Source organism: Propithecus coquereli, unplaced genomic scaffold (assembly GCF_000956105.1).
Source record: "Propithecus coquereli isolate 6110/MARCELLA unplaced genomic scaffold, Pcoq_1.0 Scaffold120, whole genome shotgun sequence".
NCBI classification, from domain to species: domain Eukaryota; kingdom Metazoa; phylum Chordata; class Mammalia; order Primates; family Indriidae; genus Propithecus; species Propithecus coquereli.
The window spans coordinates 3,886,705-3,902,544 of NW_012136081.1; the positions used below are offsets into that span (position 1 = coordinate 3,886,705).

The following is a 15,840-nucleotide window of genomic DNA, read 5'->3' on the forward strand; positions in this document are numbered from 1 at the left end:
AGGGCAACAGAGTGAGACTCTGTCTCAAAAAAAAAAAAAAAAGTTAATGTCCTCAAAATTAAATTGATACAGATGTCAATTTTCTGAAATCTGAATGAAAATGTACCTACTACCTCAAATATCATAAATATTCACCTATAAAATTAACAAAGACTCGTCTGCCTTAATACTAAGCCACTCAGTTTACCAAGCTTATCCTTTTCTACACAATAATTACAAAAGAGTATGTAAAACAAAATATCCCAACATTGCAAGAATTCAAGGAGGTGAAGGTATCTGCAATGAAGACGCAGCCTTATGCTATATAAACGGTCTCAGGCAGGACAGGGATAAAGTAGTAAGACACGAAGCTCATTTTCTAGGGAAAAGGCTGGATGAAAGCTCATACAATCACAGCATACAAGCATGTTAACAAATGGAAACAGAAGTCAAAGTTTAATTTAATTGGATGGAACTGCCTAACATCTGTAGCAAAATTAAAGTTAATCCCACATGTATCAACCCCTAGAGAGTAGGACCATAACATTTTACCTGTACAGTACCTCTCCTCCACTCCACAATTCACTGATGTTTGGTCCTTCATTGTTTACCAAGGGACTGTTAGCAAAGTCTTAATATTACAAGTGGTAGGTCTTAAAAGAATTTCAAAATTTTCTGCATTATTGATCTCTGCCACATAATCTCCTGCTGTAGCCAAATAATATAACCTAATAGGTTACATAGTATATGCAAATATCTTTCTTTGTTCTGAATTCTTACGTAAAATTCTCAGATTAGGCTACCAAACTGAAAGTCAGTCTGTTCTACTTATATTAAACAGTCAAGAGGACACAAAGGACAGGTGAGTGAGTGACAGGAGGAGCACCAGAGAAAGCGTTCAGCCCGCATTTCTTTTATGACTGCATATTAATAGTTTCTCATAGACAGTTATAAAGGCGGACGTGTTTGTCAGAAATGAGTATCTTTCACCACATTTTCCCATCATGATCCTGACTACTGACATTCACCACTGCACATGCTGTGAAGGAGCAGAGTCAGGAGAGTAGAAGGGCACCAAGGACACCCCGACACAGGGCCATGCCCACAGCACAGCTGCTACCAGCACCTGCCAGAGTAAGTGTGTGGCAGAAGGAAATCTGAACATAAAGAACAAGCTAAGACAGCCTAGAAGCCACACAGATGGAGACTCTCCACGAGGGCAGTAACTGATCCCACGGCGCGTGGTGGTGCCCGCTCTCCAGCCAGTGAGGCAGTGGGGCTATTCTCCTCTACCTTTAAAGGGACAGGAGATTTCCCCACAAAAAAGGGGAGGCAGCCTGTCGCAGTCTCCTAGCAATCTTTTTTAGATATCACTTATACAATAATCCAAAGCTTGAAAGTAATTGGGAGAGTAAGGGACAAAAGGAGCCAAAAAAAAAAAAAAAATCAATTAACCAAAACACCCCAAATATTCCATTTAATGACAATTTTGCAGTCTCTGTTATCACTTACTTCACGGACATCTCGTTGCAATTTTGTGTTCATTTCTTCAGATTTGATGAGATCTTTTCTAGCAGTGTCAAGATCCTCTTCCAGCTCTGCCACGTGACTGGACAGAGCAGCCAGGCGCTCCTTCATCTGGCTCTGCTCCCTTGACTGCTTGCTTATGGTTTCCTGGAGCTCGATTACCTTCGCAAGGTCTTCCTCATGGCTTAAAGAACCATCGGAAGATCTCTGTTGGGAAAAAAAAAATCCTTCAATAGCCTTGTTTGGTTAGCTATAAAATACTTCCAGAAAACAGGTAAAATCAAAACTGATTTATACAATCTGTTGGATTACACAACTCTCATGACCACTCAAGCTTAAGCCAGTGCTTTAGCAACAGCTTTCCAAAACAGCCGACACGCTTACCGTGCACAAATGAAATTAGAATACAGGGAAAGCCTGAAGACTTGCCTTCCCGTTCGTACTCGGCGCACTCTCTTGTTCGTGGTTTATGTCAACCACTCCATCTGTTAGCGTTTTTTTCTGATTATTCTGCTCTTTAAGAATCATTAGCTAAAACCAAAAAATTGAATATGAGAGTAAAATACTTTACATAAGAAAAATAAGACAGCAAAATTCCTTTTGGAAAAACACTACCATAAACTGCTAAACACAGTATAAAAATAAAGCATGTGGCAATGTTATCCAACCAATACACAGCCAGATCATTTAAAATGGAATTTATTATCTACTGTACAAATGGGTACTTAAGAAATAAAAGTCTAGTTTATTAGTACTTAAAATGACCTGGACAGGTTGGTCCTCAGTCAAAAAGATATACAACATCTGATATCCACTACTACAGCTGCAGTCCTTATACTTTTTTTTAAATTTAGGGATAAAAATACAAATCTCTCAATTCATATCACACGGTATCTCAAGCTTACCTCTTTGTGTGTGGCACCTAATTCTTCTTCTAACAAACTACATCTTTCAAGTGCTACTCGTAACCGTTCTCTCACCTGAAAATAAAAGAGCTTGAGTTTGCATGCGTGTATATATATATATGTATTTTCCTCTTCTTTCTTTTCTTTTTTGGAGACAGGATCTCCCTGTCACCCAAGCTACAGTACAGCGGCTTCATCATAGCTCACTGAGACCTCAGACTCCTGGGCTCAAGTGATCCTCCCACCTTGGCCTCCCAAGCAGCTGGGGCTATAGCCACATGCCACCACACCCAGCTTAATTTTTTTTCTTAATGTACAGTTACCCAACTTTCTTTTTATTTTTTCTTTTTTTGAGATAAAGTCTTGCTCTGTTGCCCCAGGTAGAGTGCAGTGGCGTCATCATAGCTCATTGCAACCTCAAACTTCTCTGCTTAAGCGATCCTCCTGCCTCAGCCTCCAGAATAGCTGGGACTACAGGCAGACACCACACTGCCTGGCTAATTTTTCTATTTTTAGTGGTGACAGGGTCTCGTTCTTGCTTAGTCTGGTCTCGAACTCCTGAACTCAGGCAATCCTCCCTCCTCCGCTTCCCAGAGTGTTAGGATTACGGGTGTAAGCCACCGCACCCTACCTGAATATCATTACTTTCTTTCAGTGATCTTATTGTAAAGAAAACATCCTTGTTAATGGCTTTAAATTTTAAGTTTGAGAAAAGCTTCCCCCCTAAATAGATTACCCAATTCTTAGCAATTCAATATACAGAATTAATTTTAAGATATTTATGCCAATTTTAGTACTTTTTAATGATATAGAACCCTTTCATCTTAGAGAGAAAATCTGTTTGCAAGAATTCAAGAGGCTCCAAAAATAAGCGTTCCCCAAAAGCCTGTCCAACACCCAGAATGCACACAAACCAAGACTTGCTATGTGGCTGATGGCACCTTTTCATCCAGAGCTTTGTGGTGTTCAAATAATGACTTCAGTGCTTTAAGCACTTCAACTTCGCTGGACACGCCTGCTGGGGACTGAGCTTGTCTCTTTACCACGGTCATCCTGAGGGACCGCTCGTGCCTAGAGACGAGGCATTCCAAGTGCTCCAACAGCAGCTGAAACAAAAGGCCAAAGAAAGACGTGCTTAAAAAGCACTTTTATTAGGTTATTAAGTATGAAATGTCCGATTTTCTTAAGTACTAAATTTGACAGTTGATATCTCTACATTTCACTTTGACGCTTGTTTTATTTTTATTGTGAAGGTACATCCTCAGTCTTTTAAACACATGGTTTGCCTTGTGATTATCTTTCAAATTTTTTTTAGGGCAATTTTGTGAAATCATGGATAAGTCAAAAATTAGTGTTATTTTTGAACATGAGTTCTGTTATGGAATCAAGGCAGTGTGGACAGCTGGAAGTATCAACGAAGTGTTTTGGAAGGATGTGGCTAATAAACGCACAGTATGTTGATGGTTTGAGAAGTTCCATCTGGTGATTTTAATCTTGAACATGAGCCATATGAGCAACCTGAGACCAAGGTGGATAATCATGAGCTGAAAGCTGAAAGCTGGAGTGGAAGTGAATCCATCTCAACCTACGTGTGAATTAGCAGCAAAGTCTGATGTTACTATTCCAACAATACTGGACCATTTGAAATAAATTGGCAAAGTAAAGAAGTTGGATAGACAGGTTCCACATGAATGAAGAGAAATTGTCTTAAAGCTTGCCTTTCTTTGCTGCCATGACATAATGGCCAATCATTTCTACACCCTATTGTTAAGTGTGATGAAAAATGGATTCTTTGTGATAATCACAAGCGTTCAGCACAATGGTTGGATAAAGAGGAAGTGCTCAAATACAGTCCAAAACTGAATATTCGTCAAAAGCTAATGGTGTCTGTTTGGTGGTCCAGCGCTGCTATTATCCACTACAGCTTATGAAACCTGGTCAATTGATTACAGTGGGTGTCTACTGCAACCAACTGGATGGAAGGATGAGGATGCTCACGATTAAGCAGCCCAGAGTGGTCAACAGAGACAGGCCAATCCTCTTGCAAGACAACGTTCCATCACGTGTCGCACAAGCAACGCTTCTCAAACTACAGAAACTGGACTTGGAAACTCTCTGTCATCTGCCGTATTCACCAGACCTTGTACCAACTGACTACCACTTCTTCCAGGCTTTGGAGCACTTGCAAGGAAAAATATTCAGTTCTCAGCAAGAACTGTGGAAAATGTCTTTCTCAATTTCATTGCCTCATGTTCTCCAGGCTTCTTCACTGGGGGCATAAATAAGCTGCCGTTCAGGTGGCAGGTGTATCAACACCGTATCAGGTGTTGACAGTTTAGGCACATATTTTGATTAAATGTACTGCTTCTTGTTTGACATATAATAAACTTTTGATTCGGAATCAGATATTTCATATTTAATGATCTAATAATTTCACATTTAAATTTGGGGCTAATAGCTCCTTTACAATCTATGGTAAAACAAGTTTGAATCCCTTCAGTTCAGTAGAAGGTTACAGAAATTCCCCTCAAATGCATTAAAATATCATTAATTTCATCACAAATTTCAAGCAATATATGATAATACTGAACTGATCAACCCCAGCTGCTCAGTAAGAAACAGTATGAAACGTGTTTAAAACCGAACAGTGCTCGTCTTTTCCTTCTAAGACAGCATTGCCGATCCCGACACTGATTCCAGAGGCAAATGGTAAATGGTAAGATCCACCTACCCTGGTGTTGTTCCTTTCTGCTTTCAGTTCAGCAATTTCTTCTTCCCTTTCAAGGAGCTGTTCCCTGCATACATTGAGTTCTTTAGTAAGTGCTGCGAACTCCTAGAAAATAGCAAAATTAATTAAGTAAATAAAAAGAGAGCCTCTAACGACAGACTTCCACGAAGCCCCTACGGTCTTCACACACAGGCGCCGTCACAGGGTGTCAGGGAGGATCTCTGTGATCCTCCAGAGAACGAGGAGATCAACCGGCTGGCCTGAGAACACACCCGGTATCTAATAAATCAGAACCCGACTCAATCTGACTTCCCTCCACCCCAAGCCCAGGCACTCGGACGGCAGGGACGGAGGGAAATCCAAGTCACCTTCTCAACGGCCAGAGCAGTCCACAATATTTTTCTGAGCAAGGATCCTGACATGAAGTGAATGAAGACATTTTTAAGTGACTCCTAGAATTGCTGAAGACAGCAAAGGCAAGAAGGCCCAGAATGCCTCTACCCCAGCCCGGCCTCCTTTTCTGTCGGTCCTGAATCTCCTCTGGAGAAGACCACCGGCTTTGGAGAGTCCCTTGGGAAAAAGGCTGATGGTACCCCAAGGCCACTCCTTCAGTCTGAATTAAACTGCTCAAAGTCAGCTATTAAAAACAGACTTATCACAAATGCTGGTGAGCCTTCTGCAGAGAGGAAAGGTCTAAGACAACTTAGTCTTCAGCCAAGCAGAAAAGCTCCCGGAGGACGTGACTGAGGAGAGCAACGCCAGCACTCCCCGAGCTTCCACTGCGTGTCAGTCTCCAGCCGCAACATCGAGCACCCTCACGCGGACACCACGGAGGAGCTGAGTCAGAAGAAATGAATTCCTGTTCTTCTGCCAGTTTTTCAAGGGAGCAAAACCGAAATAAGTAAAATCATCTGCCAAGTTTCTTTAGGTTTTAAGTATTTTTTCTTTAAAAGACAAAGGAGGGATAAAGGCTGACCTGACAAATAATCAGACATTCAAGATATGAAAAGTGGTTAAATTAGGTAATTCTAGAAAATCAGTTTACAAACAGGTGGTATGCTTAAAGTGCATTCATAAATTAATCCTTTGCAACTCAAAGTCAGCTTTACTACCGAAATTAACCCTCCCGTTGGTTTGATTTTACAAGGCTAACCCACAAAAGCCTATTTGAGCCATAACACAGAACTGAAATGCTTACCTGTGGGAATGCAAGCAGCAAGCAGTCCTGTTATGGTCAACAATGGAAAACAGTGACATTAAACATAATCATTTTTTCTTAAATGCTGTTATTTCAGGGTAAGAAATGGAGAGGGATGAGGAGGCAAATAAGGTACCGAGATCTTTCGGGGGACTCAGGAGCACTTTCACATACCTGGTAAGCTAACGGCCACTTTAATTTACTTAACTTCTCTTCTAAACTACTATTTCTTCTGTGAGAATCCATAACTGTGGGCAACCGACTGCTAGCACAGCAGCCTAAGGAGCTCGGCTGACCTGCTCCCCAGGGAAAATGGTGAACATGATAAGAAAAACTACTATTTAAAGCTTCTGGAAATGGTTCTAAACGCATACAGCAAATGAAGGAACGAAAACGAAAAAGAAAAAAAGAAAAATCTATGAAAATTCAGTAAGATAAGGTGAGAGTGTGTGGTATTTAAACCAAGACTGCTCCCTGCCTCCCACTCCCAGGTCAACGCAGAGACTCCACTCCAGATTCTTGCAGCCAACAACGCAGGACCCCCCCACCCCGTCCCCTAAACCAACAATACAGAGCCCCTTGTCCCCTCAAAATGCAGGGCCCCCTTGTCCTCCAGACCAACAATGCAGGGCCCCCTCCTCCAGCTCCCAGCCAGGCTTTCTTTCTGGGAAGGGCAGGACTTCAGTGGTTCCCACCCTGCCTCAGCTGCCTGGAGCCAATGCTACATCCTGGCTAGTGTAGTTGAGGGTGGGGGCTCCAGATCCCTGGTTCAGAGATTTTCCCTGGGAGGAGAAGCAGGTAGAACAAGAGATAGCTCTTAATTTCTTCCCAAGGGCACTAACTTCATTTGCAACAGTATGGTGACGTTCAAACCTAGGGGTGCATCGAAGAACGGTGCAGGTCCTGGTGAAAGGCAACTGGACGCGATGCGTGGGTTTAATGAAGACACAGCCTAGACCGCAGGCTGGCTAGGTCACAGGAGAGAACTGGAGACTAAGACAGCTGGAAGGAGCCCTTCTGGGGTGGGAACAAATCTCAAACACTGACTTTAGAAACTATTCCTTGGAAGGAGCCACAATTTGACTGAACTGGTTTGTAATTACCCCGGCATTGTTGAAAACAACAGAACAATTTGTCAGGGTTCACAGTTGCCTAGTGGTCAGAGGGGAGAGAGCTGCGGCATCAGCACCGCTGCCGTGGCAGGGTGACGGGCACACCCACAGCTGCACCTCGTTGGGAGCTGAACATGTGGGCGGGGAAAGGGAACACATTTCACCAAACTAATCCAGCCATTCACTGAACGGTTAAATAGGCAAGTTTTCTGTTACGCATATTTTACTGCAATTAAATATACATATTTGTGTGAGTGCGTGTATGTATGTCATACAGTGAGCTCTGGACTCAAGGCTGCTCCTGAGAGCATAAAACTGGCTAAAGAACACGAGCAACTCTTCGTTTCAGTATTTCAATGCGTACCTGCAAACATAAAGAAAATAACACTAAATAAAAATCACCTGAAAGTGTCTTAAAACCTGATAAAGATTCTGTCAAGTGTTGACACATCCTCAGAGACCTAACAGGGCGCGTTCAGAAGTGGACTTCTTGGCTGGGGAGTGGCGGGGGAGAAGGAGCAGAGAAAGGCAGCCGAGTAGACCAGGTGTCTCAGTCCGTTTGCGCGGCTACAAAGGAATACTCACCCGAGGGTGAGCAATTTATAAAGAAAGAAGGTTTGTTTGGCCCACAGTTCTGCAGGCCGTACCACACGCGTGCAGCCAGCACCTGCTCCTGGTGAGGCCTCCGGCTGCTCCCCCTCGAGGAGACGGGAAGCCAGTGTGCGCAGAGGTCACGCGGGAGAGAGGAAGTGGGAGCGCTGGTACCAGGCTCCTTTAAACCATCTGCTCTTGCGTGAAGTAACAGAGGGAAAACTCCCTCATTGCCACGCGGAGGGTGCCACACCATTCATCAGGGATCCGCCCCCATGACCCAAACACCTCCCATGAGGCCCCACCTCCAACACTGGGGATCACATTTCAACATGAGATTTGGAGGGGACAAATATCCAAACTGTATCACTAGGTCCCCTTTTCATGTTCTCCCTTCAAGTTCACCTTCCTTCCTAAGTGTTAGAGATTTCTTTCATTTATGCCAATATTAATCGTATCAAATGCCCTGATTTACATCTCTGGTAATTATCTCCAGTTCACTGTCAGATCACCTAATACCTAATGTTAATGAGATAGTGTCTTCCTATTAATGGCGTCTTGTATCAGAAGATTCCTTCTGTTGCAGGTGAAAAAAAACTGGACTCAAACTAGTTTAAGTTAAAAGGCAATTACGATTCACATAACCGGCAAGTCAAAGGGCAGAGCCAGCTCCAGGACTGCCTGAATGCAGGCCCTTGAATTTTTATGACTTTGTCCCCCTTGTACCTCCAATCTGGGTCAATTTTCTAAAGTAGCTACCAACTCGCTAATTCTGTCTTTGACTGTGTCCAGGCCAGAGTCTATCATCCTAGCTAATAACTTTTCATTCACTAGGTTTCCATTTTTATTTTGGTCATACCATCCTGCTCTTGTTTCACTTCTGGGTTTTTTTTTTTTGGTAATTTGTTGCCATGTATATTAATTTATCTTTTTAAGCATCTTAAAAAGATTATCCATAAATTTCAGGTGGAGTAAATGTATAACTTGGCAAGGAGTCGACTGTGAGGATGTCTTAGTATCAGAGATCTTTAAGTATTGTGGAATTTGGGTTTTAGGCTCACCTTTACAGGAGTTTATGTTGCTGGCACTCTCTTTGCCTAGCTGTCTTAGTCCATTTGGGCTGCTTTAACAAACTCACATGGACTAGGTGGCTTATAAACAATAGAAATTTATTTCTCACACTTCTTGAGGCTGGAAGATTCTGTCTGGTGAGGGCCTGACTACAGACTTCTCTCTGTGTCCTCATGTGGCAGAAGGAACAAGGTCTCTCTAGGGTCTCCTTCTAAGCACACCAATCCCCGCCAACAAGAGCTCCACCCTCATGACCTAATCCTCTCCCAAGGGCTCTACCTGCTAATACAATGATACTGAGGGACAGATTTCAGCACGACTTCGGAGGAGACTTCAGCATGACTAGTGTTCTGTGGCTGTTGTTCTCTAAGCCTTCCAAGGCCTCAGTCCAGAACTAGGTTTTCCATGGTGACTCAGGGTCTGTTGCATGGTTATCTTACAGACAGTGTAGATCCTGCTGGAAACCACTGAACAGCGTGGCTCATTCGAGGCCTTGCTTTCTCCCGTCCCTAGGACTGCAAAGTCCTTATAAAGCCCCAATGTGTATAGGGGAGAATGGCCTTAGATAGGGAAAGATCTCATCTAACCCCCAGCTTCAGGAAGTATCTAAATCTAGTTCTAATCCCACTGACCACTTTAGTACCTATGACCCTTACTACCCTGCAGGAACCAAGTTTCCTACTAACACTGCCTGCTTGGAGCTTGGAACTCAGCAGGCCAGTAAAATCCAGCCAACTCATGCTCATGCTGGGTTCCCAGTATGTTTCTGTACTGGAGGGTATTTACTTTGTTTGGAGGCCCAGCTATGTTTTCTGGTTTGTTTCCCTGTTTTCACTGCTACGTTTGGAGGAGAGGTACACCAAAGCATGAGTTTATACCTCCATCTTGAGTGGATATGACAATCCATTCAAGAAATAGTGGCACACCCAGTCTATGTCAGCCGCTGGAACAGGGAGGCAAGGCCTGTTCACACCGCAGGGTGCTCTACGGACCAAACTGGCCACAACCCCCATGCAATGAGTGTTCTCAGTGAGAGGTGAGTGGAAACCATTTGTGATGGGAGGTGGGCATGCTTCTCAGAAGGTCTGCAGAATTCAACACTTGAGTTGAATTCTGAACAAACTATCTAGTCAGTGAGAGCTTCTTTCACAGAGGCATGAAGGCATCAGATAAGTGAGAAGGGCTTCAGCAGGGCTGGGGCACAGGCACTGCATATGGAGGAAGGAGGAGAGGCTAGAGGTGGGCAGCCCCTCACAGACCACGGCTGGAGTCCGGATTTCACGTTGAAGGCTGCAGGAGTCCTCCTATATATAGACTTTGAGGGCCCTGAACGGGGAGTGGGCAAAACTGCTAGCGTCTCAGTGAGTGCTGAGCACAAGGGATGTGTTCAAAATGGGTTTGCTGGAGAAATGAAAGGCCCCTAGGAGCAGCGCCGACGCTGGGCTGGAGGAGGAGATTAAAAGTAGGAAACCGGGTAGGAGTCCACAGCAATAACCCCGGGAGAAATGAGGCTCTGAATTAAGATCAGAGGAGGAGACAAAGAATGCTCACATGCTATGCCCTTCATCAGTTTTGAAGGGATTCCCCTGGATGCTGTATTCAGAAGAGCCTGTGAAAAGATGAGGCCAGAGTGAGGAGATCATTAAGAAATTAGTGCCAAGTATGCAGGCAAGGCCAGGGTGAGCACACTGCAGGTGTTGAGAAGCAGGGATTCCAGACCTGCTTTATGGTACAGCCAAGAGGATCTACTGACAGATCAACAGATGAGAGAAAGAAAGGTCCAAGGACACCTCCAAGGACTCTGGCAGGAGCATCTGAAGGATGGAGTCATCAGTTTCCAAGAAGGGAGTGGCTATGGCGAGAGAGCGTTTTGAAGGGAAGATCTAAAAATTCGGTTTTTGAGATGATTATTAGACATTATAGGAGCAATGTCAATTAGAGAGCTGCAATTTGCAGTCTCAAGTTCTTTTTTTTTTTTGAGACAGAGTCTCACTCTGTCGCCCAGGCTAGAGTGCCGTGGCGTCAGCCTAGCTCACAGCAACCTCAAACTCCTGGGCTCGAGCAATCCTACTGCCTCAACCTTCCGAGTAGCTGGGACTACAGACATGCGCCACCATGACCGGCTAATTTTTTTTTTTTCTATATAGATTTTTAGTTGTCCAAATAATTTCTATCTTTAGTAGAGACGGGGTCTCACTCTTGCTCAGGCTCGTCTCAAACTCCTGACCTTGAGCGATCCACCCGCCTCGGCCTCCCAGAGTGCTAGGATTACAGGCGTGAGCCACCGCGGCTGGCCAAGTCTCAAGTTCTTGGAAGAGGAGAGTATCAATTTCGTTCCATGCAAATCAACAAGGTGGAGACAGGAAGAGATGAGGTTCAAGCCCTGTAACAGTCTCATGTCAAGAGGCTAGGACTGGTGAGGGACACAGGAGGAAAACCAGGAGGGGGATCTTCGAAGCCAAGTGTTCCCAGGAGAATAGCCAACCGCATGCACTGACGCTGGCAGACCACATTAGCTGACCGATCCTTGATAGCTGAACTTGTTGAAATGGAGGTCAGTGGTGACCATGACAACAGCAGTTCGGCACAGTGGTGGGTTCGAAACCATCACTGGACTGAGTTCAGCAGAGAGTGGGAGGAGAGGAAGCAAAGTAGTGAGGACAGAAAATTCTTTTGAGGAGCTTTGCAGCAAAGGAGAGGGGAGAAGGGGCAGTAGCTGGAGAAGACGTGGGGTCTAGAGGACCAGGCAGATCTTTGCATATGGATGGCAAGAATCCAGGGGAGAGGTGAGACCTGAGGGAGGAGACAGGGTCAAGTGGCTAAAAGGCTGATCTTTACAGGGGACACACAGCTCACCCGCAGTAAAAGGAAAGGCGGCAGACTACCTGGGCGCAGAGATGCAGCGGGAGTTGGTGGGAGTTCTTTTCTGACTTGTTCCATTTCCACTGAGGACAGACACAATGTCACCAGTCTGCGTTTGCACGTGGGGATGTGGGGGGGAGAGGGTATGAAACACTGCTGGGCTGAGAATGGGAAGGGAGAAGGGACTGGAGGGGTGGCAGGTCTGCAGGCAAGCTCGACCAGGGGAAGAGGCGAGGGGTCACTGCCGCGCAGGGCTGCGGATGATGATGGACCCTGAGACTTCAGGGGGCCGGAAGAAAGGGGGATTTGGGACGAGTGAAGTGACATACCAAGGTAGGAAGATCCCAGGACTGTGGGTTTCAGGACGGTGGAATATCAGTGTTTTATTTTAAAACGTCTATCTATTATGAACAAATTCAATCACCTTTGGATGAAATACCTACTCTAAGCATAACAAGGAGGACTTGGAAGCGGGGCAGAAAGCTTCAAAACGAACTATGCACGAGCAATGCGGCATAGCTACTGCAGACTCACCTCTCTTCCAACAGGAAGGATGACCGCCTGTTCCACTCACCTATAAACCCTTACCTTATCTCCCGTCACTTCCAACAGGAAGGATGACCGCCTGCTCCACTCACCTATAAACCCTTACCTTATTTCCCATCAGCTTGTTTTTCCTTTAACTCTTTCGGCGCCAGAAGCAAGCCTTTATCTGTTTCCTATAGTTTCCTTCAGATTTTCCTAAGATCCCTAAATTATCTTCATTCCCCCACTGGTTTTAGATTTTCCCTCTAAAACCAAAGAGAATATATTTCATTCTTGTTATTTTGGTTAAACATAAGTATTTCCAAAGCATTCAACAGCTAAAAACCATTCTATGGTATACTGCTCTGGCTATGGTAGAAAATAAATTTATAGAACTTGATGATTAGTTTACTCAAACAAAGACCTTTCTCTCTGCTCAGAATTAAACTGAAAATATATCAAAGCAAATTTAAACTTAGGAGTTTAGATAAACATTGGACAGGAAACTCCAAAGTTAAGAATCTAGTTATTTATTTATTTTTAATTGTATTTTATTTCAGAGTATTAAGGGGGCACAAACATTTTGGTTACATAAATTGCTTTTGTGCACAAGAATGGAAAAGTAAACACCATGTGTACTCACCATTAAATTGGAACTAATCAAGGTTTAAGATTCTAAAAGCACGTTCCTATGTTCACTGTATTTGTTTTATTATTGCAGAAAAAACTAGTATGAACCCCAAATTTGTGCAATAAATGATCTACTTTATTACTGTCATAGGAATCTAATTGTCTGCATACATTTTTTCCTCTGTAAAAACATGTTGATTTAAAAAATATTATAAGCCAACTACACCACTTGTGTAAGGTGACATTCTATTTACTGATATTTATTATAATTAAGTTTCAACTATTTTTCTGAAACTGAATAGATATAATAATTACCGAAGTATTTTCATACAAAACATAAGTCTGAGAAATACAAATTTGTGTTTCCATTTGACATCATCTAGGGTTGAGAACAGGGAAAACCATTCATCACTAAAACCAGTTCAAGAACTTGGTTTTGGCAGGACATGGTGGCTCACGCCTGTAATCCTAGCACTCTGGGAGGCCTAGGTGGGAGGATCACTTGAGCTCAAGAGTTCAAGACCAGCCTGAGCAAGAGGAAGACTCCGTCTCTACTATAACATAAACAGAAAAATTAGCTGGGTGTTGTGGAGCATGCCTGTGGTCCCAGCTACTGGGGAGGCTGAGGAAGGAGGATTGCTTGAGCCCAGGAGTATGAGGTTGCAGTCACCTACGATGATGCCACACTGCACTCTACCCCAGGTGACAGAGTGAGATTCTGTCTCAAAAAAAAAAAAAAAGAACTTGGTTTCACTCTGATATTTATCATTTCTGGACAAAAGGTTCAGATCAGGATAACAGGTTCAAATTATATAAACCTCACGGTATTAATCAAAATCCACAATCAGGCCAACTTTAGATGAAGGCCTATGGATCAGAGGTGACATTTATCTCCAAAGGAGATAAACCTTCTCTCTTCCTGTCACTCGATGGCTCACAGCACCCTCCAGGGAGGAGGCAGGAGGCGGTAGTGCCTCATGGCCCCACCCTCACCTGGGTCCCTGGGCCCCACCCCTTCCTGTTGTCTTCACATGGTCACAACATGTCACATTTTTACATCTCTTACTCTCTATAATCTCCGTCCACAGCTCTGTTCTATTTTTAATTATCTTTCATTATTTAACCTTTTGCTGAAACTGGAATAAAACTTCACTAGATAGAATATTACTCAGCTATAAAAAGGAAGGAAATTCTGATGTGTGCTACAACACTGGTGAACCTTGAGGACATTATGCTGAATGAAACAAGCCAGTTACAAAAAGACTGAATGCTGTAGGATTCCACTTAACCTGAGGTTCCTAGAGTAGTTGAATCCCTAGAGGCAAAAAGTAGAGTGGTGGTTGCCAGGGGCTGGAGGAGGGGGGTGGGGAGCTAGAGTTTAATGGGGACAGGGACAGAGTTTCAGTTCTGCAAGACAAAAAGAGTTCTGGACATGAATGGTTGCCGTGGCTGCACAACAGTGTGAACGTGCTTAATGCCACTGAACCGAACACTTACAAACGATGAAGACAGTGACCTTTACATTATGCGTATTTTACCACAATAAAAAAACTGGAGAAAATGAACTTCACTAGAGGCAAAAGTCTATGTCCTCCTAGTCTAGGGACATGAAATGTAAAGAAATGGCACAGGGGTCTAAATTTTCTGCGAATGGAAGTGACCACCTGAAAAACTGACTTAACTGACATTATTATTTTCAGTCAGTAGAAGCTACTTGTCTCAGCCATGTTTTAAAAGCATGTCAAATTTGAAATAAAGAGAAAATTGGAAGTTTATATATTAAAATGAATGAGCAAATCATTACGTTGAAACCCTCGTGATTAAAAGTATGCTAATAAGCATCCATCTATCTACCCATCTATTTATCTTGCATCGTAATGATGGGAGCAGAGAGACAGAGGGACACCAGGAAAAACCACAAACTTCACACTTTTGTACATTCTGATCCATGGTCTCATCATCTCACTGAACTCTCAAAGCTGCTGTGATAGAAATGGCACCGGCTTTTCAATCACTGGGTATTATTTGCAAGCAAGAGTTAATAAACATTTTAAAAGTTCCAATATATCTTATTTCTTTTCCCTGTCAGTTTCTCTATAAAAAATATATGCTGACAAAATGTATGCTCATACTTAGCATTAAGCAATTAAATAAATATTGAATTTTAAAAACATGGTACAGAACAGTATTTCAGTATGACCCCATTTGGGTTAAAAGCAAACACACACTTGTCTGTATTTTATATATATACATATATATATATATACATATATATATGTGTATATATATATATATATATATATATATATATGATAAAATATAGAAAGTACACACCAAACTGCGGATGCTGGTTACCCACTATAGTTGGGAAAGGGGGTTTAAAGTGAGACAATTTTTATATTTGTTATTTTAATTTTTATGTAGGTATTACTTAGCACTAAAAAAAAGCAGTCCTCCTTCAAACAACGTTAAAACTCAAGGACATGACCAGAACACAGATTGTGCAAATGTCACGTGACTTGTTCAGAAACAACCCTCCAGAGCTGTCCCTCAGGCCTCAGTTCCGCTTCCTGCGCTCTCAGCCGCGGCGGCTGCAGCCTCCACTGCTCCCCTGAACGAGCTCTGGCCACGACACCCATCCACCTCCCGTTTGCTGCCGTCCTCACCCAGCCTTCCCTACCTGCAGACGCTGCCTTCTCCCCGCTCTGCTCA

The 15,840-nt window shown here is 43.4% G+C and overlaps 1 protein-coding gene across 1 annotated transcript in view; it reads right to left on the reverse strand.

Moving 5' to 3' along the window:
• The window catches only part of PPFIA1 (protein tyrosine phosphatase, receptor type, f polypeptide (PTPRF), interacting protein (liprin), alpha 1), a 97,417-nt gene that overhangs the window by 53,633 nt on the left and 27,944 nt on the right, over window positions 1-15,840 (reverse strand). The window contains exons 3-7 of the mRNA XM_012664801.1: window positions 5,143-5,244; window positions 3,353-3,517; window positions 2,412-2,486; window positions 1,936-2,037; window positions 1,492-1,713 (exon numbers count right to left, since the gene is read on the reverse strand). Coding sequence (XP_012520255.1) covers window positions 1,492-1,713; window positions 1,936-2,037; window positions 2,412-2,486; window positions 3,353-3,517; window positions 5,143-5,244 — 666 coding nt within the window. The remainder of the gene's footprint in view (window positions 1-1,491; window positions 1,714-1,935; window positions 2,038-2,411; window positions 2,487-3,352; window positions 3,518-5,142; window positions 5,245-15,840) is intronic.